Source organism: Biomphalaria glabrata, chromosome 1 (assembly GCF_947242115.1).
Source record: "Biomphalaria glabrata chromosome 1, xgBioGlab47.1, whole genome shotgun sequence".
NCBI lineage: Eukaryota > Metazoa > Mollusca > Gastropoda > Planorbidae > Biomphalaria > Biomphalaria glabrata.
In genome coordinates this window covers 63,683,514-63,706,347 of record NC_074711.1, presented here as the reverse complement: position 1 = coordinate 63,706,347, position 22,834 = coordinate 63,683,514, and the positions used below count along the sequence as shown (strand labels likewise).

Below are 22,834 nucleotides of genomic sequence, written 5' to 3'. Positions count from 1 at the left end.
TACATTTTATATTATTATTTCCCCTTTTATGTACATTTTTATATTGCTACTATCAGCCATCTATTATTCCAAACCCCATTTGTCATCTTCTCCCAATTATGCTCTAAAGCAATTTTACCAATCTGACGAATGCACCTCAGTCGAGGGCATCGATAAGATGTATGAGAGACATGTCCTAACTTGTCTTTATTTATCCGCAGCCTCCCTCAGGTGTCTGCCTATTTATCGGATTACTTACCTGCCTATTTGCCTACTGGCCTATCTATGTGCTTAGTGCTAATCAGCGCTGCACTTGCCTAGTTGCTATCAAGAATCGCCTATTGCCTAGTTATTGGATCAACGATCTATTTACCTGCAGTTGTGCTTAGTGCTATTCAGCGCTGCACTTGCCTACTGAGATCTACTCAACTCTACCACTTGGCGCTATCGGCATTGCCCGCCTATTCGACAGCCCACCTGTCAAGCTATTAGGCGCGACGTCCCTATAGAGTCAGATCTGTGCGAGACGTCATAGCTACGCCAACCCTCTGCAACTCACTGGACATATCCTGTTACTTACACTGCCCACGGCAGATCAGCTCTGCCCGCAGTAACCTTGTGCCCACGGTATCCGGCCACCCGCCATACTGTGCCCACTACAGATACTAGAACTTGGGACTGAGACTCCACAAGAACTATATCGCCGGCGTCCCTCTATCCGCTAGAGCGCCACCTCCAGCTGCAGAACCTCAAGCCAGGACCCAGCCAGCTGCGACATCAACAGGACAACCAGCTAAGTCAGAGGACAAAGTGACATACTCTCTTATTATGTGCAAGAGTGATGATTAAACATAGAATATACTAGAGATAGATGCAAACCCTCCCCCTTTTTATTATTATATGTATATTTATGTAAATAAATATCCTTTATTTTAACTTTTGTATCTATCTTTCATTGCCTTGTCTCGTTGCGTGTCTGCTCCCGATTCATATGCTGATAAGTGGGGGTGTGATTGCTTTCAAAAATAATCATCCCCTAGACATAAAACGTGCCAAACACACGTCACATTTCCCCACCTGTCACACTTGGGTGTCACCCCCAAATGGGTATCCCCGGTGAGGACCGCACCCTCCCCCACCCACCTAGTGACGCCACTGGGTAGTTGAAAGACATCTGGTTTTTACCGTGTGTATGTTGTGTTTGGTTGTTTATGTTAGTTTTTGTTTTATTTTTATAATACTCCCCGAAATGTTTTTTTTTTTTGTTTTTGTTTTAAAAGAAAAGTGGATGTTGATATGGTGCACTCGTTAAAGTTAATAAAGTTTTTTGTTGTCCGCCATAACGCTAATGGGAGTTGTTTGCTTATTGCTGACTGTGAACCTAGATCTTAATTAACCCACTGTGTTCCAATTAAAGACCGAAGTGTTCTCTTTTAGTCATTGTAAGATTTCTCTGTAGATCTCATTTGCATTAAGTTCCTAACATATTGTATGTAGACCGTAAAGTATTGCTCTGCAATAGCAATGAAAATGTGTGAACTCTTTGCAAGGGCCATTACTCGTTTTACCTTCAAAATTTTGGATAGTTATAGTGAAGTTTAATCTACGACATTTTTGACAAAGCTTATATCAACTCACTCTGTCTGTCTGTATGGTAAAAAGTTTCTACACGTTATTTCTCCCACACCCAATCTCGGATTAAGCTGAAATTGTGCACAATTATTTCTTTTACCTGACAACACAAGAATCAATAAAAAATAAATTAACCAATAGGGTTTGTTGCTGAACATAAAAATTATATATGTGTCAGACGCGAATAGCCCAATTTTCAGTAAAAGAAATTACAAAAGTCATTTCTCTATAGAAGAAGTTACGAAGGCTATATAAAATACAACCACGGACCTATATATACTACAATAAATATAGGTTTTTGATTGCTAGTTACGATTTATTTAGGTAGGTGCTGTTATACTATTACATACCAAGTATTAGAGTTTAGAAAAACCCAGGTTTGTTTCTTGTGCAACGCTATTAGCTAACACCTCATATCATCTCTCCATTAGTATATTTAGATCTATAATCTAATTCTAGTCTAGATCTATATATAAAAATCGAATAGATCTAGTAATAGTATAGATTCTATCTTGAGACTAGATTGCCGAGTCTAGCCTATGCTATGCCTATAGTCAGTTTTTATTAGAAAAAACATCTAGATATTAATAAAGACTAAAGTTTTTTAATTATTAGATATAGACATAAGACATATATCTAATAATACTGTAATACGTTTACTATACTCTATACTTAATCTACTAAACTAGAGATCTATCTATAATCTAGTCAATCTAGATCTATACAATATTCATTATAATACTTCTACTTATAATGACTTATTTAATAAGTGAGTACTTAGACTTAGATCTATTATAGTTTATTAATAGATTTACTTTTCAATGCCTAGACCTAATAATAAAATTGCGAATGATGTCTATAATGACTGATTATTATTTTTTTAATAATAATAGACCTACTAATTCTAGGTCTAGACTCTAATCTAGTCTAAAATAATGACTGTCTAAGACTCTAAATGATTGAGAAGTTCACATAGAGGTGTTTTTAATAATACGGCATGTCGGCTGAAAGTATATAAAGTGCTTTTTTTTTTGTAAAAATAAAAAAGAGGCTCCGGTACTCAGTGATAGATTGCCTAACTTTCAACTAATAATAAATTAACAATTAACGTTGAATTACAAGAAAAGTAATAATTTTTCCCGACATTGAAAAAAGGTGCCGGTACCCCGTACCGGTGCGTACCGTCACAAAAATATATGTATATCTCAATCTTCTTTCGATTAATTTTTTTTTGCGGGGTTATTGCTACTTAATACATTGATACCGGATCGATTTAAATAGGGCCTAAGTATACAAGCAGGATTTCGAGCATTGAATAAATTTATTTTGTAAGTACAAAGTTTTATGGAAGAGGCAATATATTAGTTGTTTGAAGTTTGTAACTTCTTAAATTCGGGCTAAAAATATCGAAGCCTACATTTTTACACTCATTTCTAAACAATTAGAAGAGATGGACTGACTCATAGTGTAAGCTTGTGTACATCTGCAAAAACACAAACTCAGACTTTCAAAACTATTAAAAGAAAAACTTAATGATTATTTTTACTGTATAATTCTATTATTATTCCTTTTTAGAATTAGGATATAAACAAAATTTGCCATATGACTTTATCTAACAGAAAAAAAAATAAACTTACGTCATACGTCTATTTATGCGGTTATTTATAGTCACCTAGTAATATAAAATATATTGAACTAACACGTACATTCATCATAATGCAGCTATGCGATTTTTCGTTTATAAACATAGCATTATTTAGGACCAATATTTTACAAAGGCTGCTAGGAGAAATCAGGTATACCCATTAGGAGAAAAACGACCCCTTTACTCAAGAAAAATTTAAGAAACTAGAACAGACACAAAATAAACAGTGACATTCATAACAAAAGAATATTCAAAATGGATTAGAGTAACACCTTTTTAAGTAATCATTTAAAGTTTAAAATCACTACAATTTTTTTCAACAATTATTTTGTGTATGAAATTGTGTATCGGAAAATGCAGGGTACATGAAATAAGCTAGTCCTAAAAAAAACACAGATCTTGGGTAAAATACTCATGAAATAAAGTACTGTAAATGTGTAGTTTCACGCGCTAGTTTCAGGTCTTTTCTTTTTATAGCCTCTATCGGGTTATATCCCAACTACCGGTATTTTTGTGCAGAATTTTTTTCTCTATCAGGTACACTTAAAATTTTAGAATAATAATGTCAGTTTAATTTAAAAAGAGAACTGAAAAATACAAAGATATATAGGGAAAAAAGCGACTTCCGGCCCAATACTTTTTAATCAAAGAAACGAAACGGACTAGTCCAACAAACCCTATTAGTTAATTAATTATTGTTAATTAATTATTCTGTTTGAGATCTTGAACAATGGAAAGAAAGCGTACTTGAAAGATGTTGCCGAATCGAGTAAGTCCCCTTGGGATCTGGGGAAATTTTTTCATGTATTAAAAAAAAAAAAGTAAACATTCACCTAGATACCCCTTTCTTCCCTCCCCCTTTCATAATTGGTCCAGACAAGTTTTAGGATCATAGCGCATTGAGAAAGCGAGGAACTTAACAAAAACAACTGTTAAAAATAATTCTAATCGCACAGATTTATTATTTCTATACTAATCATACATATAATGACATGACTGATCCAAACTAATTTGATACAATTACACTTAAATAAGCTTTGTCTTTCTTTTTTAAAGTATTTTTTAAAATGTTTTTCTTGTTCTTGTAATATCACTGTTTATGAATACTGTCTATGGAACCGCCCACGGCCTAGCGGTCCCAGGAAAGTTGTGCCCCCCCCCCCCAAAAAAAGAAAAGAAATCACCATAAGTTTAAGAACAAAAAGTGTTTATTATTTTATAATACACATATTTTTGGGCCATTAGAGGGCCTCGCAATATAATGTAACAATAGGAGACTGTATTATCAGTTATTAACAACTGCCTGCATTATATGATTTTAAATTTATGAAATTTTCTTGGAAAAATCACAGGACTTTGTCATAGGAGGAGTGCGTGACAAAAACTAGACAGTACATAGGTCAAATATTTAGGTAATGGGGAGTGCGTGACAAAAACTAGACAGTACATAGGTCAACTATTTAGGTAATGGGGAGTGCGTGACAAAAACTAGACAGTACATCGGTCAACTATTTAGGTAATGGGGAGTGCGTGACAAAAACTAGACAGTACATCGGTCAACTATTTAGGTAATGGGGAGTGCGTGACAAAAACTAGACAGTACATCGGTCAACTATTTAGGTAATGGGGAGTGCGTGACAAAAACTAGACAGTACATCGGTCAACTATTTAGGTAATGGGGAGTGCGTGACAAAAACTAGACAGTACATCGGTCAACTATTTAGGTAATGAGGAGTGCGTGACAAAAACTAGACAGTACATCGGTCAACTATTTAGGTAATGGGGAGTGCGTGACAAAAACTAGACAGTACATCGGTCAAATATTTAGGTAATGAGGAGTGCGTGACAAAAACTAGACAGTACATCGGTCAAATATTTAGGTAATGAGGAGTGCGTGACAAAAACTAGACAGTACATCGGTCAAATATTTAGGTAATGAGGAGTGCGTGACAAAAACTAGACAGTACATCGGTCAAATATTTAGGTAATGAGGAGTGCGTGACAAAAACTAGACAGTACATCGGTCAAATATTTAGGTAATGGGGAGTGCGTGACAAAAACTAGACAGTACATCGGTCAAATATTTAGGTAATGAGGAGTGCGTGACAAAAACTAGACAGTACATCGGTCAAATATTTAGGTAATGAGGAGTGCGTGACAAAAACTAGACAGTACATCGGTCAAATATTTAGGTAATGAGGAGTGATGTGCGCGTAACTATTGACATTGAACTATTTGTTTTTTCTTCCTGTTAAATTCTTGCTAGAACTTTAAAGATTCTTACGTTTCAACGTACGTATTTCGAACCCGATTGATCCTCCAATGGCTTGTTCCAACATGTTCATGTTGCTGGCTGTTGTCTCATTGCATAACTGAAGTTTGGCCAATGTCTCAAGTTTTATGTTTCAAATATCTTATCTAGTTATTTACAATAAGAGAGCCAATGTTCGAGTTACAAGCATATCGGTTTCTGTGTGTTTCCAAAAAGATAAAAGATAAAAAAAAAACACACACAGATTTGATAAATTTACTAAAATGTTTGTATACGAGCTGTTTAGGTAGAACTTTAGTTTGCATTCAAATAATCAAGTTGGATCGTATGAAATGGTTTAAATAATTTGGAAAAAGACAATGAGTTCAAAGTTCTTCAAACTTTAAAAAAAAAGGTTTATTTTCCCTTCGAATACAAACATTGCCTACACTCAGTGAACACAGCATTGTTAGTCGTTTCATGAAGTGCACTGTCACAAACCGCCCACACCCGTTTGTCTGTGTGTGTAGCAGAACGACAACAGTCCACTACAGGCCTGTCTATGGAATGTTGACCCAACTGACCCCTTACCCGCCATCATGGACTTTGTTATTGTGGAATTTTTTAATCTTATTTTTTACTGTTATTTCTATTTTAGATCTAATACAACTATTTATGATTTTTAGTATATTTTAATTAATTGAATTAGATTTATTTTAGTATTGGGAAGGGAAATTAGTACTTTTTTTATACTTTTAATATTTATTTTATTGTCACGTGACCTGGTCTACAACGAGGCAGGGTGACCTGGGGACTTTGGGGACAAAAGGGCAGTTGGCGTGGGTCCTGTAGAGCGGACGGTCGCATGTCCCGCTTCTTGTTTTCCTAATATTGTACTAGAATACTATCGTGAAATCTAACGTTCACAGTCAATTAGAGATGTTAGTTTAGTCGCGGCCAGTTTTAGTGATGTACCTGTATGTAAACATTGTTGGAAGATTCTATATTGTATGTTAATAACGTTATACACGCCTACGTGTTTCTAACTATATTCTGGTGTTTAGTTTTATATGTTAATTGTATACACAAACACCTAAATAGCGACCAGCTAAAGCCACGAAAGATGAATAGCCTACACGTGCCAGCGTCAACAGTCGGGCCTCCAGAATCGCCCTAGACAACGACCAGTTGAAGCAGGCGCCAGCACACTGCTAGCGTCTTGTGACATGCAGAATAATGCATACAGATACCTATATATATATAAATAGATAGATAGATATAGATATGTATGTGCATATGTATAGATGTACGTATGTATAAATGCATGTAGATCTACAAATATGTAATGAAAAGCCTCGTACGAATATAATGATTCGAAAAAAAAAAGGGGGGGGGGGAAGGATACTATGTGACCAGTACAACAAACATTTTCTCTGAAATTAGTGAGAGATGTAAGGTAACCGTTAGAGCTTGGGGGGGGGGGGGGGGCGTTCGTATGTATCTAGGTCACGTGATCTTAAAAACATGAAAAGAAGTTGTCAGTGCGTGCTGTGTCTGTCACAAAATGTTTAAAGTGGTTATGTCAACACAGATATTAATACACACGGCTTTCTAGACCCGAGAATGTTTGAAGTAGTCGATCAACTCCTAATGTGTGTACTTGCTATGTGTAGGCTTATCTAAAACCAGAAGTAAAAAAAAAAATGACCCTGATCATTCGACGGTTCTCAACTCACTTTTCTTATAAAGGTGGGTCACTTAATTGAGTCACAAAGTGCATTGGATGGACTGGAATTTTTAATCTAAGGGCGCCTCTGGGGGAAAAAGTAAATGCGTTTGATCGTTGTGCTGGCCAAATGACAACCTCGTTAACCCTGGGCCACAGACACAGATGACCTTTACATCATCAGTTCTATTGATCGCAAGGTCTGAAAGGGAAACTATAATTTGCTTAGTGCCTTGTGAGATTGTGCTTGACAATGTGGTGGAATTGTTTACATTTTGCTTGAAGATGTGTAGGACATCTGATTGAGAAATAGTGGGATGGACTTCAAACGTGCCCATGATGGTTTGATTAGCCATCACGACACACTTCATAGATGTCTATCAATTCTCTTTTTACAGTGTTCGGCTGTAGTATTTCTTTTTACCATGGCCTTCGAAAGGATTCTTCAGCTGTCCTTTTCGGAAACCGTATGTTTTTCTCTGGCGGTACCTGAGCTGGTCTTCAAAGCGTTTCTATAGTGGGGGCACCATTATTACGCCGTTAAGATCACCAGTAGCTTGCCTTTAGCATACCTTCGTTCCCCATACGGGGTCGTGCCCGGCCCAGCGCAACTGTCGAACAGTAGACAGTGCCTTTATATATTAACAACACCGAAGTTCAAAACCTCGCTGAATCGGTAAGTGGCAGAAATGGTTTTATCTGCGATTCTGCGTTGGTAGTGAGAAATTATGTAGGTCACAAATGGGTCTGCACAGTCCTTCGAATAATGCTTCCTTGCCAGTATTGGGACTTGAAGACTAGCCTTATTATCAATACCAGATGCGGCTTTAGGGGGTGGCGAGTGGGGCGACCGATCCAGGCCCCGCGCCTGAGGAGACCCGCAATAGCAGATATTATTATTATCTAGTTTATTAATTTTTCATGCAAAATGTTTCTAAATCATTAATTAAAGGCCATTAAATCAATATTAGAGGATTGGGGACAACATCTTACAAGCGAAATCTTGCTGGACGATTACAATACAGTCTGTCATTTAGTCAAACAGTTCGTATATGACACTCGCCCCGGGCCCCGCGTACTGTTCGCATCTGATCAATACATAAGCTCCAAGTATTTTTTAAAAATAATGTTTAATAACAATAATAAAACTTTGCATGTCAACCTGTTAAAATACATGAATCAACATTATAAATTAACAATTAAATCAACGTTTTCCTCTGTTGGGGACCCTGCACAAAAGAGTATAAATTTTTAACATTCATTTAGCGTAAGACATTTTACAAGACTTCAATGTAATGATGTAGGCCTTCAGTTTCAAGAACGCTACGATATTTAAAGTTTTGTCATTACAATTCCATTATTCAGCTTTCTAATTCATCTGCAAAAACTTCCTGGCTGGAAATACCTGGACACATATAAAGAAAAAGGCACTAGCGATTTTTTTATAGAAATTTGGTAGTTGTATATCTTTGGGAAAGAATAACTAGTTCTATTCAGCTTGTAAATTCTTTACAATCGAAACATACGTACACACGATATCCATGAAATTTTATTTCATAGAAATCGTCTTTAAAACAAACATTTTGATGTTATTTATTAAATTTTAGTCTCTATATAGGGTCGTGTTTATTTGGGAGTTGATTTATTAATAATAATATTGTCTCTTCAAGTATTTAATTTGCGAATACATTTCTATTACCAGTGGATATGATTAACGTGTATTACACTTACGGTAGCTACTTATTAATTGTTGTTTTAAATTGTTTTCCTCATTAATGCACTATACTATATAGATTTTTTCTCTTTAAAAATGAAAGTAAACATTTTGTAAATGTAGTTGTAAGCATGACAGAAATGACTTAATTCAGTAATACAATTATAAAATATTTTTTTTTGACAAAAAAAATCTAAAATCGTTATCAGAAATTTGTTTAAAATATGGTATATAAGCGTCTCACTTACTAAATAGTCTCCTGTGTTTTTTTTTAATTTTTACTATTAATAGTGAATAGTTGTAAAAATGGTTTTCCTTTTCTGAAGAAACAAAACTACTTGGTAGTTGATTTTAAAAATTAAATTTTTCGCTTTCCGAAAAGAAAAAAGTAGCCGTTGGAATTTCAATATCTTTTCTAGTTTATGAACTCTAAATGGGATGGATGGATGGACAGACGGACAGACAGACCACACAAAACTAGTATCAGCTATTCCCCATTTAGAGGCCACTTAAAACCTCAAACATGATCAGTAAATAAGGTTATATTTTAATATTATTACTCTTTTCTCAAAAAAGTAACCCAAGAAGAGTAACACATATTTAGTATGTGACTGACAAAAACTTTAGTTAATAAGATTTGAAACACTGCGCCTTGAAACTAAATATTAAGGCTGTTAGTCAAGTTCTCAATAACACACTGTGCTCTTCATACTCAGTTAAAAGCAACCGAAATTGTACCATAAAACCTTGAACTTTACTAACTAATTATGCTTTACATATTAATGAGTTTTCCTGGAATGAATCACGTTACAAGTGTGCCCTCTACAACATTACAATATATACAACAACTTGTGGTTCTTAGCCAGGACTATTGTATATTTCACAGTGAAGTGTATTTGCTATCTAAAGTACAAACACTTGCTGGAAATAAAATAACATTGATATGTGAAAGGTGTTTGTTTGTTGTTGTTGTTGTTGTTTTTTTTTTTTGGGGGGGGGGGGGGGGGTTGGGCTTATGAGACAATATTTAAATGTTCTGGCCCAAAAAAAAAAATGTCTCACTTATAAATATTTTTATAATCTAATTACACATGAATGACATATTGAAGTGTATTTCAACATTTATCTGAGATTAATATTTTGAAAGCTGAAGCTATTGATAGGAAGTATTTTTCAAAAAAACTTTGTTCTTGACAGATACCACTTAGGAATCATTAAATGTTTATAAAAGTTTTCAATAGAGATGAAGTGAAAACACTTACAATGAATTGACAGTTTCCAATTGAAATAGAATAAGATTATATTTTTAAACATACTTTTTTTTTATTAGAATTTAAGGCCACTATATTAGAGAATTAAAAAAAAAAGGAAATTAAGGAAATAATAGTATAAGTAAAAAACATACTTTCATGAGATGTGTGTGAGAGGATGGAAATTTGTATTGAACTTTTGTTTTTTTTTATAAAAGCCAACTAAAATTAGTTTACAAAATATTTAGATTGCTAATTAAGATCTTCTAATAAGTTTCTCCTGGAATCAAATTATTATCTATAGCAGAGTCTTTTCACCACAATGTATTATTATATAGTAATACTTTAAGAATCTAGAATTAATATTTTTGATTGTTTTTATTGTAACTTTTAACCAGTTTATAAACAGAATTTTTTTTTTAAGTTGCAGCGTTAAACATATTAACAAACCTCAAATATATGTCAATGTTGTCAAGATACATAATACAATGAATATAGAAATCTACAGTTCCAGTAATACAACGATGACAAGGACTTTAAAAAATTAACTCTAGAAATTACAGGGTAATGGACTTATCTATAAATATACTGAAGTCTAGTAGCCAGCCTACTTTATGTGCTGTACAAGCCAATCCTAAAAAGTTAGTTGTAGTTTTCTTATAAGTATGTTACAGTCAAGAAGAAAGGCAAAGGTTCAAAATCCAGTGTAAAATAAAGAAGTTAATGTGACCTTATAAGTTGATCAAGCTTGTATATGATATATATATATATATATATATATATATATATATATATATATATATATATATATATATATATATATATATATATATATATATATATATATATATATATATACATTATATAGAAACAGAAATGTAATTAATGCATATTAAATACATCAAATAGAATCAACATAACTGAAAAAAAAAACACCCATATTTACAATATACATAGCATTTTACTATGTGTTTACACATATGACTAAATTTCTCCTCAAAGCTACACCTATTATTACCTATCAACAAACTTTCAACCCCTTTAACCCCTCCATTCATTATTTTTTCTGCCTAGTTGTGACAGTTCAATTTTTTAAATTATTATTGTTCTCCTCTATGCGCTAAACTTTAGAATGAAGATGAGAGAGGGAACATTATAAACACATGTCAAAAATATCAACAAACAGTATATAGGACTATAAACATATGTATTAGATGAATTGAGTGCTTGAAGTCAAAACCAAGTCAAAAAAAAAAATAATTGTGGATGAAATGACAGCATTGGTAACAAAGAGAAACTAGAAATGCATTTTTAAAAAGACTATAAAAACAACAACAACAACAGTGGATCAATATATTTTATACTGATTACAAATATTCAGCACAATGATTAACAAAAATATCTCCTAAAAATTCTATAGAACCAATATAAAATACCTTTAGATATATTACATATTGTTTGCTTTAATTCCAATAAGGAAATAAATCTTAATAGGCTTTAGAATAAATTGTAAAGATTTATCAATAACAAACCAATTTTATTTCACTCCTCAAAATAAATTTGTACAAATAGTAACCATCTTCTTTTTTGAAGTAGCTTCTGTATCATATAAGATAAGAAGATAATTTTAAAGCTATTAAGTTTATTTTCTTTCTTTATATCATTTATTAAAAAATTATAGCCCAACATTTAATTCTGTAAGAAATTAGACTTTACTATTCTTTACAATTATAACTGGAAATAGGAGCTTTGACATTAACACAGTTTACTGGGAATAGGATTACAGCTTATACACAGTTGACTGGGAGTAGGGTTTCGCCTATTCCCAGCCGCTTGGGAATAGGGGCCGCCTTTGTAAAAAATATAATATGCTATAAAATCTTAAAATATGCTGAATAACATTCGGTCCACTGATCAATAAAATGAAGGAGTATCGAGAGGTGCACGCTATCAGTATCAACAGTGAGCAAACGGAAATTCGATTTTATATTATTTTTTTAAATATTTATGTAGATCTCGATAATATGAGTAGCCTATGTATATATATATATATATATATATATATATATATATATATATATATATATAGATCTATATCTTCAATTTAAAACAAACAAACAAACAAAAAAAGACAAAAAAGAGTCCAACAAACTGGTTTTAAGTCACACACACAAATCAAAGCTGAAAGTTGTTTTTGTTTCAGTGTAGCCCCGCCCTAGGCCTAGATCTAGAGTCTCGAGACTTTACTTTATAATAATAATAGGTTAATATAGAATAAAGACCTACTATTGTAATAGTAGTGACTTAAATTAGTGAGGCTGAACTGGAGAGCTTATCAACAGAAAATCACAAGATAAGTCAGGGTCTAGATCTAGATCTAGATCTATAACTTTTTCTCCGATTAATTATCTAGGCAATCTGGATTCTACTAAGAGATAGGAAATCCAGAAATAAATCCTTATAGTCTAGGCCTACCGGAATAAACGTAATATAGATCTAAATATTTCGTAGCATTTCATTAAATTAAGAGTCGATAGACTTTTTATCATAGACTTAAGATCTATCTAGATCTAGATCTACTTCTTGGCAATAGTTTTTTCCCCTCTAAATCAGTTTAGAAAGTTATTTTTTAGAGAAAAAAAAACTTACGTAGTCAAAGTAGATTGTTATCCATACTAATTTTATGAGTTATCCATTGAATTTTAGAATTAAAACTAAACTGAGCACACGAATGATGTAAATCCAAACCAGAACACAGTCTACTAAACTACATTGTCTAGTTTGACTGAACGTTGGGACAGTTTAACCCAGTGACCCGGAACTCTCTAGTCAGTCTAGTGTACCCTCGCCTTTATTTCACCGAAATGTTCACTGTCACTCGATGAAGCCTTGGTCCGGATATTTTTTTTGTTTGTGGCACTCTTCTTGTGTCACGAGTAGGTTCTATCTAGGAAGCATTGTGAAATAACATGGAGTAGGTTTGATATCATGAATATATTAAGTAACAATTAAGGAGAAGGTTTATTATATTGTATATATCAAGCATGGGCGTAGCCCCCCGAAATGAAATCGGAATTAAGTGACTGATTTTTCCTTTGATTTTGTTTATTTTAGGTGAGATTTTAGTACTAAACCATCACTTGCCCCAGCACAGCCAATGGTTTTTGAGTTTAAAACTCCCTACCAGGGAGCTTACCTGGGGGGTTTTGAGTTTAAAACCCCTTCCAGGGGGTTTTGAGTTTAAAACCCCCTACCAGGGGTATTTGCAGTTAAACCCCCCTCTTCTATAATACAAAACAAAAAATTGCAAACGACATTCCCCAAATTCCAAGAGCACAGTTCTGGAAGATTTTGATTTTAAAACCCCCTCCAAAATTTACGATAAATCCCCTCTTTGATATGAAAAAGCAAATTACGCACTCAAAATGTTATGAGCGTAGCTAAATGGGTTTCGTCTCAGTTTTGAGTTTGAACCCCCCTTCAGCGGGGTTAGAAGGTAAAAAATACCTCTTTAATATTAAAAACAAAGCAAATTATACACTCAAAATTTTATGAGTGTTGTCAAAGGGGTTTTCAGTTTAAACTCCTCTCCAGCGGAGTTTGAAACTAAAAAATACCTTTTCAATATAAAAAAAAGCTAATTACACACTCTAAAAACTATGAGCGTATCCAAAGGGGTTTTGAGTTTAAACCCCCCGCCAGCGGGTTTGAAGCTAAAAAAATACATCTTCAGTGTAAAAAAAAAAGCAAACTACGCACTCAAAATGCTATGAGCGTTCCCAAAAGGGGTTTTGAGTTTAAACCCTCTTCAGAGGGGTTTGATGCTAAAAAATACCTCTTCAATATAAAAAAAAAAGCAAATTACACACTAAAATCATTTGAGCTTAGACAAGCCAATTGGGGGTTTTGAGTTTAAACCCCTCTCCAATAGATGCCTTTTTTTTAAGTTTAAAACCCCTCCAGATGGTTTTGAGTTTAAAATCCCCTTACAGAACGTTTTGAGGTTGAAAACCTCTATCCTTATTATTATTCTAAAGCGAACTACAGTTACCAAATTATATGACCGTGCTAAATGGGGTTATGAATTTTAAAAAAATACGATAACTCCAGAGATTTTTTAGTTTAAAACCCCCAACAGATGATTTTGACGATATAAAATCTAAAACAAACTACAGTCACCTAATTCCAAGAGCGTATTCAAGAGAGGTTACACATTTCTACCAGTGGCGGGGCTCCATTAATAAACTGCAGAGAATAGTCATCTGCCGAAATTGAAAAACACTAAATGTGGCTCAACAAAGATGGCTAAGACAGATTTTAGAAGTAGGTTATAGAGATCGTGTCTAAATCAAAGACATCCTATGATGAACTGGGAGTCGACCCCTTGGTAAGACTGTGACAGAGCGTCGCATGAGGTTTGCGGGACATGTTCTCCGACAAAATGAATTACGCATAATAAGAGTTGCGATGACATCCTAGTACAACTTGGCGCCACACATTCATGGAGGTCCTTAGAGCAGGTGGGAAGAGGCTTCTGACATTACCAGTGACAGATTTTTGTGGGGACAGCTTGACGGCAAATGCGCCGAACGGCGCGGGAGGGTCTAAGCCAGTAAAAATAGCACATTAAGTTTTTGCAATAAAACTTTTTAATAGCAGGATAATGCACTGTAGATACCTCAGAATATGCATTTTGTTGGCTTTTAATACCAGAAATGGTGTTTGGCTTCGCCCCGCGCTGGGGGAGCTCCTAACGCTTCCCTAGACCCCCTTGCAGGCAATGGCGGAGAGTCAAAAATGTTTCCACTAACTCCAGGAAGAACCTATTCTAGGGCACAATAAACGTCTTCCGAAAGAATGAAAGGTCAGAATGTAATAAAGATTACTTACACACACACATACATACATATATTTTTTTTTTGCGGGGGGGGGGGGGGGAGGGGGGAGAAAAAGAGAAAAAAATCCCCCCCCCCCCGAAAAAAAATCATGGCTACGACTATTATTATGAAGTGACAAGAAGTAGGTCTGATATTATGTATATCTGTTAACAAGGAGTAGGTCTAATATTATGTATATCTGTTAACTAGGAGTAGGTCTAATATTGTGAATCTATCAGGATTTAATTTTTTTTTAAAGTTCGTTTTGTAGGCTTAACAACTTGTGTTTGATGCAGCATCGCCTAGATTCGATTTTATTTTAGATTAATTTAGATCTAGTATTATTTTCTGTTCATATGTAGGCCAAACATTATTCAATGGGCCACATACAAATGCGAGCATATTAAATCTAGTGTATCTTAGATCTTAGTTACCTAATGGTTTGTTAAGTAGACCTATAGGTCTCAGAAGGATATAACCCCTAGTTTTGTGTCTGCTGTCTGTTAGATTAATCTTACAAGGAAAAGAAAAGAAATCAAATTCTGATTTCACCATTGCCTCAAACAAACTTGAGCGGTGTACAACTTTTGTTTGGTCTCTTGAAAGAGAACTCTGTTGTTTGATTGTAGAACGAGGACTTTTTTTTGGTCTCTGGAAAGAGAACTCTGTTGTTTGATTGTAGAACGAGGACTTTTGTTTGGTCTCTTGAAAGAGAACTCTGTTGTTTGATTGTAGAACGAGGACTTTTGTTTGGTCTCTTGAAAGAGAACTCTGTTGTTTGATTGTAGAACGAGGACTTTTGTTTGGTCTCTTGAAAGAGAACTCTGTTGTTTGATTGTAGAACGAGGACTTTTGTTTGGTCTCTTGAAAGAGAACTCTGTTGTTTGATTGTAGAACGAGGACTTTTGTTTGGTCTCTTGAAAGAGAACTCTGTTGTTTGATTGTAGAACGAGGACTTTTGTTTGGTCTCTTGAAAGAGAACTCTGTTGTTTGATTGTAGAACGAGGACTTTTTTTCTTATATTACAAAGGTAGTGCATCTAGTCCACTAGTTCAATACTGTGTATCGAGATCGAAAAAATGTGTAGCCCGGGGGGGGGGGATTAAAGACGTTCATTGTTTTTTTAAAGGACAAAAAATTGATTATATTAACATTGTAGTAATGAATCTATATTTAATCATTAATCAATAAAAATGACACTTTTACCAATGTTTAAGATATTAAAATCATTAAGAGTGGTTGACTCATTGTCTTATCTGCTCTATTGGACTTATCAGAAAGAATTAAGAGTGGTTGACTCATTGTCTCATACACTCTATTGGACTTATCAGAACGAATGAAGAGTGGTTGACTCATTGTCTTATCTACTCTATTGGACTTATCAGAACGAATGAAGAGTGGTTGACTCATTGTCTCATCTACTCTATTGGACTTATCAGAAAGAATTTAGAGTGGTTGACTCATTGTCTTATCTGCTCTATTGGACTTATCAGAAGGAATTAAGAGTGGTTGACTCATTGTCTTATCTGCTCTATTGGACTTATCAGAACGAATTAAGAGTGGTTGACTCATTGTCTCATCTACTCTATTGGACTTATCAGAACGAATTAAGAGTGGTTGACTCATTGTCTCATCTGCTCTATTGGACTTATCAGAACGAATTAAGAGTGGTTGACTCATTGTCTCATCTGCTCTATTGGACTTATCAGAACGAATTAAGAGTGGTTGACTCATTGTCTCATCTGCTCTATTGGACTTATCAGAACGAATTAAGAGTGGTTGACTCATTGTCTCATCTACTCTATTGGACTTATCAGAACGAATTAAGAGTGGTTGACTCATTGTCTCATCTGCTCTATTGGACTTATCAGAACGAATTAAGAGTGGTTGACTCATTGTCTCATCTGCTCTATTGGACTTATCAGAACGAATTAAGAGTGGTTGACTCATTGTCTCATCTGCTCTATTGGACTTATCAGAACGAATTAAGAGTGGTTGACTCATTGTCTCATCTGCTCTATTGGACTTATCAGAACGAATTAAGAGTGGTTGACGCATTGTCTCATCTGCTCTATTGGACTTATCAGAAGAAATTGTCGACGTGAGAGACGTTTGAAACAAAATCGGCTAAAAAGTTTAGTTGAAGAAAACATTTCAGACAGGGGCGTAGCTAGAAATTTGCCATCATTTGGGTCGACGTAATTGAGTCGCCCCACGGAAACGCTTCAAAGACCAGCGGAGGCGTCAACTTTCCTTAGCTGACACAGAAGAGAGCACCTGGTTGCATGCGGCCTCAGAACGAGACAACTGGAGGTCACTCACGAAGGCTGCGGGATACACATCCGCTGCCGAGGACAAACGCAGACGGCGAAAAGAAAATCTAAATCGACCATCTGCGGACAATGGTTATGCTTGCCCTGGATGTGGCAAAATATGTAGGTTACAGCTGGGGCTGCGCAGCCACGAGAAATCCTGCATTCCTCACTAATCTTCGGACTGGAAGACAAGCCTTATTACTTTGTATAAGACACATTAATTACATATAAAACACATAATTTTATATATAAATAAACACGATAGCTGTTCGTTATTTGATTTATTTCTAAAAATGTAATGAAAATAAACAACAACAACAACAACACGAAAGATTCAAAAGAGCTTAGCAATCTTTCAATGTTTATTTTAGGTGGAAACATTCTTCTCATTTGGCACCAACATTTCAAGCAACATCGTGATGGAACAAACATGTTCAAAATATAGCATAAACACATTTCTAATGACAATATACATACAAACAAGTCCTACTAATGAAAACAAATGAAAGCTGATGCATCAATAATAAACCTAGGTATACCCCTCAATGGAGGCAACTCGGTCAACAAATAACAAAAAAAAAATACTTAAAAAAAACAAACAACTTATATTAAGTGTAATTATGTCAATTAGTTTGGATCAGAATGAATGGTACCGTGATCGCTTTATAATTTATAAAAGGGAGCTAATTCAACTTATATCACCACATCTGTCCATTACAATGTCTTTCCCTTGTTCGATAAAAAACAAAATTATTAATTACCAATTAATTGGTTAGTTGTTGTTTTTTTATTGATACTTGTTTTTGTCAGATACAAGAAATAATTGTGCAAAATTTGAATTTGATCCGAGATTGGGTGTGGGAGAAATAACGTGTACACTTGTTTTTGACCAGACAGACAGAATGACAGAGTTGATAGAGGCTTTGTCAAAATTACCGACAAAAATTGACAGTGATGGTGGAAATGCTTTAAAATTGTTTTAGAGAGAGACAAATGTATCCAGTAACGTATAGTGCCTGAGACAACAGAAGGGCAATCAGTAGTAGACATGTCGGGGGCGCTATCATTTGAAATAGTATTTGTGCCTACAATGGCATTAAACAAAATTGTGTCTAAGTTATAAAAAATGTAATTATTGTCTCTTTGTGTAAAATAGATATTTAGTTTTTACTTTTATCTTCTTTTATATTTATATTGACATGTATTCAAGTGAATTATTATTATTATTATTTACAGCATGCGATTTTAAATTAGCTATTGAAAAATTTAAGCCTATTTAGTAAAAGTTCTAATGCCAAGTTTAGACGCAGTCTAGACAGCAAACAGTCATTTGAAATTATTGACACCAGACAGGTTATTTGTGCACTTGAAACACTCATAAATATTTATTTACTCTAAGATCTTAGTATTGTCCCTATCAGGATAATAATCAGAACAAACATTTGCAGTGATTCCATTTATTAGAGTGTAGTGGGTTATTTGTTTTTTGTAAACTGACTTACAATATATGCTTCAATTTACACTGTTAAAAGTTTTATTATCCAGATGGTATATATCACAAGATATATCAACTAGAATCTAATCTCGTCTTGACAACAATATCATTGATGCCATTAACAGTCTACACGTTAATTTTAATAAAAGTAATACACTTCGAATTTAACAAATGAATTGCTTGTGTAGCTGGTAACATTGATACAACAGCATTTTAAGCAAAAGTACACAATAGACAATAATATTATTCCATTTTTTAGGGTAGTAGAATTTAAATAAAAGGTTTAAAAAAAAGAAAACAAAAAACACGCCGACATGCCTTAAACACTTAGATAAAAATAATTGCATTAGAAGTGGCAGTGTTTTTATATGTCTAATATTAGAAGAAAAAAATTACAGATCTACTCAATCTTAGGATCTTTTAATAACTCATTGGCTGTGAGTTATTTTAAAATAAAGATTCCTACCTACCACCTGTTAATCCTTTGTCCAGCTTACTTTAAACTTTACTGGGAAAATATGCCATTTAATAAAGATTTAATTATTTACAATCTAGTCATGGACTTTTTTCTCTGAGGCTAAGTTCGGAGTGACTAATTTCACATAGATAGTCATGTGTGAGTCATTCACTCGTAATGAATTGCCCTCACGCGTGCTATTACGTAAGTGATAATGATGCTTCTTACTGTACTGAATGGGGGGGGGAGGCGGGGGGTTCTCCCAACCTTGCCCCAGTTTCTCTTACAAGACTATATGATACACTTCGTCCAGTTCAACTGTTCCTCATTGGTTTAAGAAAGGAAGATGTAACGTTCTTATAGTCAAAAGGATGCCACGTGACGAGTTCAACTTGTAATTGCTCTTACAAACTTCAGGACTCGCATGAGAACAGAGACTTCTTGGAGACAGTAAAATAAACCGAAGTAAAGACCCAACTTCACACCGGGATTGAAATTGTAATAGATCTTTGAATAGTGTAGATCTGTTCAGAATCAGAACACTATTCTTTAACTTCAAAGTAATATCCACTATAAAATGTTGGTGTATAGCGTGCTTAGGTATTAGGTAATATTATAATAATAAATTTTTAAGCAATATCCATGATGAATTAAAAGTCATAGTCTGAATTAGTTCACTGGGAAACCGACCCATGACTAAACTTATAAGGTGCAAATAGAATTTTCTAAGTTTAATTCTTTCTCTCCTTAATTATTTTTCCACGATTTGAAGGAATTCTTCATTTGCTCATTACTATTTCACTACCCCTGTTATGATTGGGCTTCAATAGCTTTGTTATTTGTTGTCAGAAAATGTTGTATTTGGTCTAGAATTAAAGGGAAATGCATGCTCTTTTTATATAATTCAAAGTCAAGTTAAAAAAAAATTAAACATTAATTTAATTTAATCAGGTCAAAATCAACGATGGTATCGTCGATTAGGAGAGAAAGAGTTTAAAAAAAAATTAAAATCAAGCTAAAGATACATTTCTTGTTGTACACTTTCTATTCGGTTTTAGATGTGTTGAGTTGTTGGACATGTTGCCACATTGGTTGTCAAACGTGTGGGACACAACGTGTTTCCAAAATACCAATCAAAGCAGCCATTGTTTGTTTATTGCTCACTATTGTTTTTCCTCTAAGTTTCAGTTAAGAAAATAAAAAAAAAATTTAATTGGCAGTTAAAAGTTGACATCAATCAAATCAATGTTGACCTTTCAGTAGAACTTTAAATTTTTTTTTCAAGTCATAATACCAACTTAACATGCACTTAAGAAATTAATTTTTTGAAAACGTCTTAAAAGGCAAGACATTGTTTAAAATTAAATTTCTATTTTTTTTCTGAGCATGGCCATCAAATGCAACATGTGTCTGGCACAGTGCACAGCCAAGCATTAGTTTCCATTACGTAAGTAATGCCAGGTACCCATAAAAACTGGGTTTTAACTTATGAACAGAAGAAATTTACCGGGATTAAAACCTAGACCCTATGATAAGTCAACAAAGCATTCATTCTGCATACATCTTTCTAAACGCAATATGTCCATGCCTGTCTACTTATCATTGATTTATAAGCAAACAAAACATTCATATACAATGCATACTGACAACAGTAGTTTGTACTGATAAAGACATTAAAATAAAAACTTTAAAATGTACAATGTAAGGGAATTCAAAAACAAATTACCATAAAACCATTCACATGTGCCATTCTTTATCTCACAGTGTCAACATTGTAATAATACAAAAGTATTTACTCCATGATAAAGCCAAAAAAAAAAAATCATAAAGATAATGAAAATTGAAACATCACACAAACAATTTACTTCAAATCTCATCGGCCAACTGATGACTGACATCTTCATCCGTTACATCTTGGGACAAAACATTCGCCCTTTAACTGTTTCACAATTCATCTGCGCAAGATCTACAACACATTGTTTGGTAGTAACCATAGCGACACAGCCGGGCTCTCTTGACGACAGCGCAATGATCAGATTGGTCCTCACATTTTGCCGCTGTGAATTAAAACAATCAAAATGTTTTTTTTTTTTTTTACTTATTTTGATAAACAGCAAACATTATAATTTGAGACCTAATAGTTTATAGCTTATGATCACCGATACTGAAGTCGTCCTGATAGTCTTACACACGCGCTGGCACAGTTAGCAATCTAGATCTAAAATCCTATCTAATGTCAATCAGTCGAATGTTTTTAAAAACGTCTTCAAATATGAAGTAGAGATGCAGACTTTCACCTAGATCGGAAGCTAGTGTAAAAACAAGATAATTATAAAAGTACTTTTAAAAAATAATAAAACAGAGCTTATACGAAGTGTAATTGTAACAGTTGGTTTGGGTTCAGTCATGTCATTAAATCTGTAATAGATCGAGATTACAAAATAGTTTTTATTTTTTTTTGTTTTGCGCTATTCCATGCTTTAAGCTTTCTCAGTATGCTATGATCCCATCACTTTCTCAGTATGCTATGATCCCATCACTTTCTCAGTATGCTATGATCCCATCACTTTCTCAGTATGCTATGATCCCATCACTTTCTCAGTATGCTATGATCCCATCACTTTCTCAGTATGCTATGATCCCATCACTTTCTCAGTATGCTATGATCCCATCACTTTCTCAGTATGCTATGATCCCATCACTTTCTCAGTATGCTATGATCCCATCACTTTCTCAGTATGCTATGATCCCATCACTTTCTCAGTATGCTAGGATCCCATCACTTTCTCAGTATGCTATGATCCCATCACTTTCTCAGTATGCTATGATCCCATCACTTTCTCAGTATGCTATGATCCCATCACTTTCTCAGTATGCTATGATCCCATCACTTTCTCAGTATGCTATGATCCCATCACTTTCTCAGTATGCTATGATCCCATCACTTTCTCAGTATGCTATGATCCCATCACTTTCTCAGTATGCTATGATCCCATCACTTTCTCAGTATGCTATGATCCCAGCACTTTCTCAGTATGCTATGATCCCATCACTTTCTCAGTATGCTATGATCCCATCACTTTCTCAGTATGCTATGATCCCATCACTTTCTCAGTATGCTATGATCCTAGCACTTTCTCAGTATGCTATGATCCCATCACTTTCTCAGTATGCTATGATCCCATCACTTTCTCAGTATGCTATGATCCCATCACTTTCTCAGTATGCTATGATCCCATCACTTTCTCAGTATGCTATGATCCCATCACTTTCTCAGTATGCTATGATCCTAGCACTTTCTCAGTATGCTATGATCCCATCACTTTCTCAGTATGCTATGATCCCATCACTTTCTCAGTATGCTATGATCCTAGCACTTTCTCAGTATGCTATGATCCCATCACTTTCTCAGTATGCTATGATCCCATCACTTTCTCAGTATGCTATGATCCTAGCACTTTCTCAGTATGCTATGATCCTAGCACTTTCTCAG

The 22,834-nt window shown here is 34.4% G+C and overlaps 2 protein-coding genes across 7 annotated transcripts in view; both read right to left on the bottom strand.

Annotated features, from left to right (window-relative positions):
* The window catches only part of LOC106072594 (beta-1 adrenergic receptor-like), a 123,171-nt gene extending 110,098 nt beyond the window's left edge, over positions 1-13,073 (bottom strand). The window contains exon 1 of one of the 3 annotated variants that reach the window (XM_056007459.1): positions 12,847-13,073. The gene's annotated coding sequence lies outside the window, so the exon portion shown is untranslated. The remainder of the gene's footprint in view (positions 1-12,846) is intronic. The other 2 variants (XM_056007462.1, XM_056007436.1) reach the window with 2 other exon arrangements.
* Positions 13,074-17,655: 4,582 nt separating this feature from the next.
* LOC106074765 (uncharacterized) overlaps positions 17,656-22,834 on the bottom strand; it is a 113,469-nt gene continuing 108,290 nt past the window's right edge. For all 4 annotated transcript variants that reach the window (XM_056007415.1, XM_056007428.1, XM_056007420.1 and 1 more), the window contains exon 17: positions 17,656-21,398. In XM_056007415.1, coding sequence (XP_055863390.1) covers positions 21,286-21,398 — 113 coding nt within the window. In that variant the 3' untranslated portion in view covers positions 17,656-21,285. The remainder of the gene's footprint in view (positions 21,399-22,834) is intronic.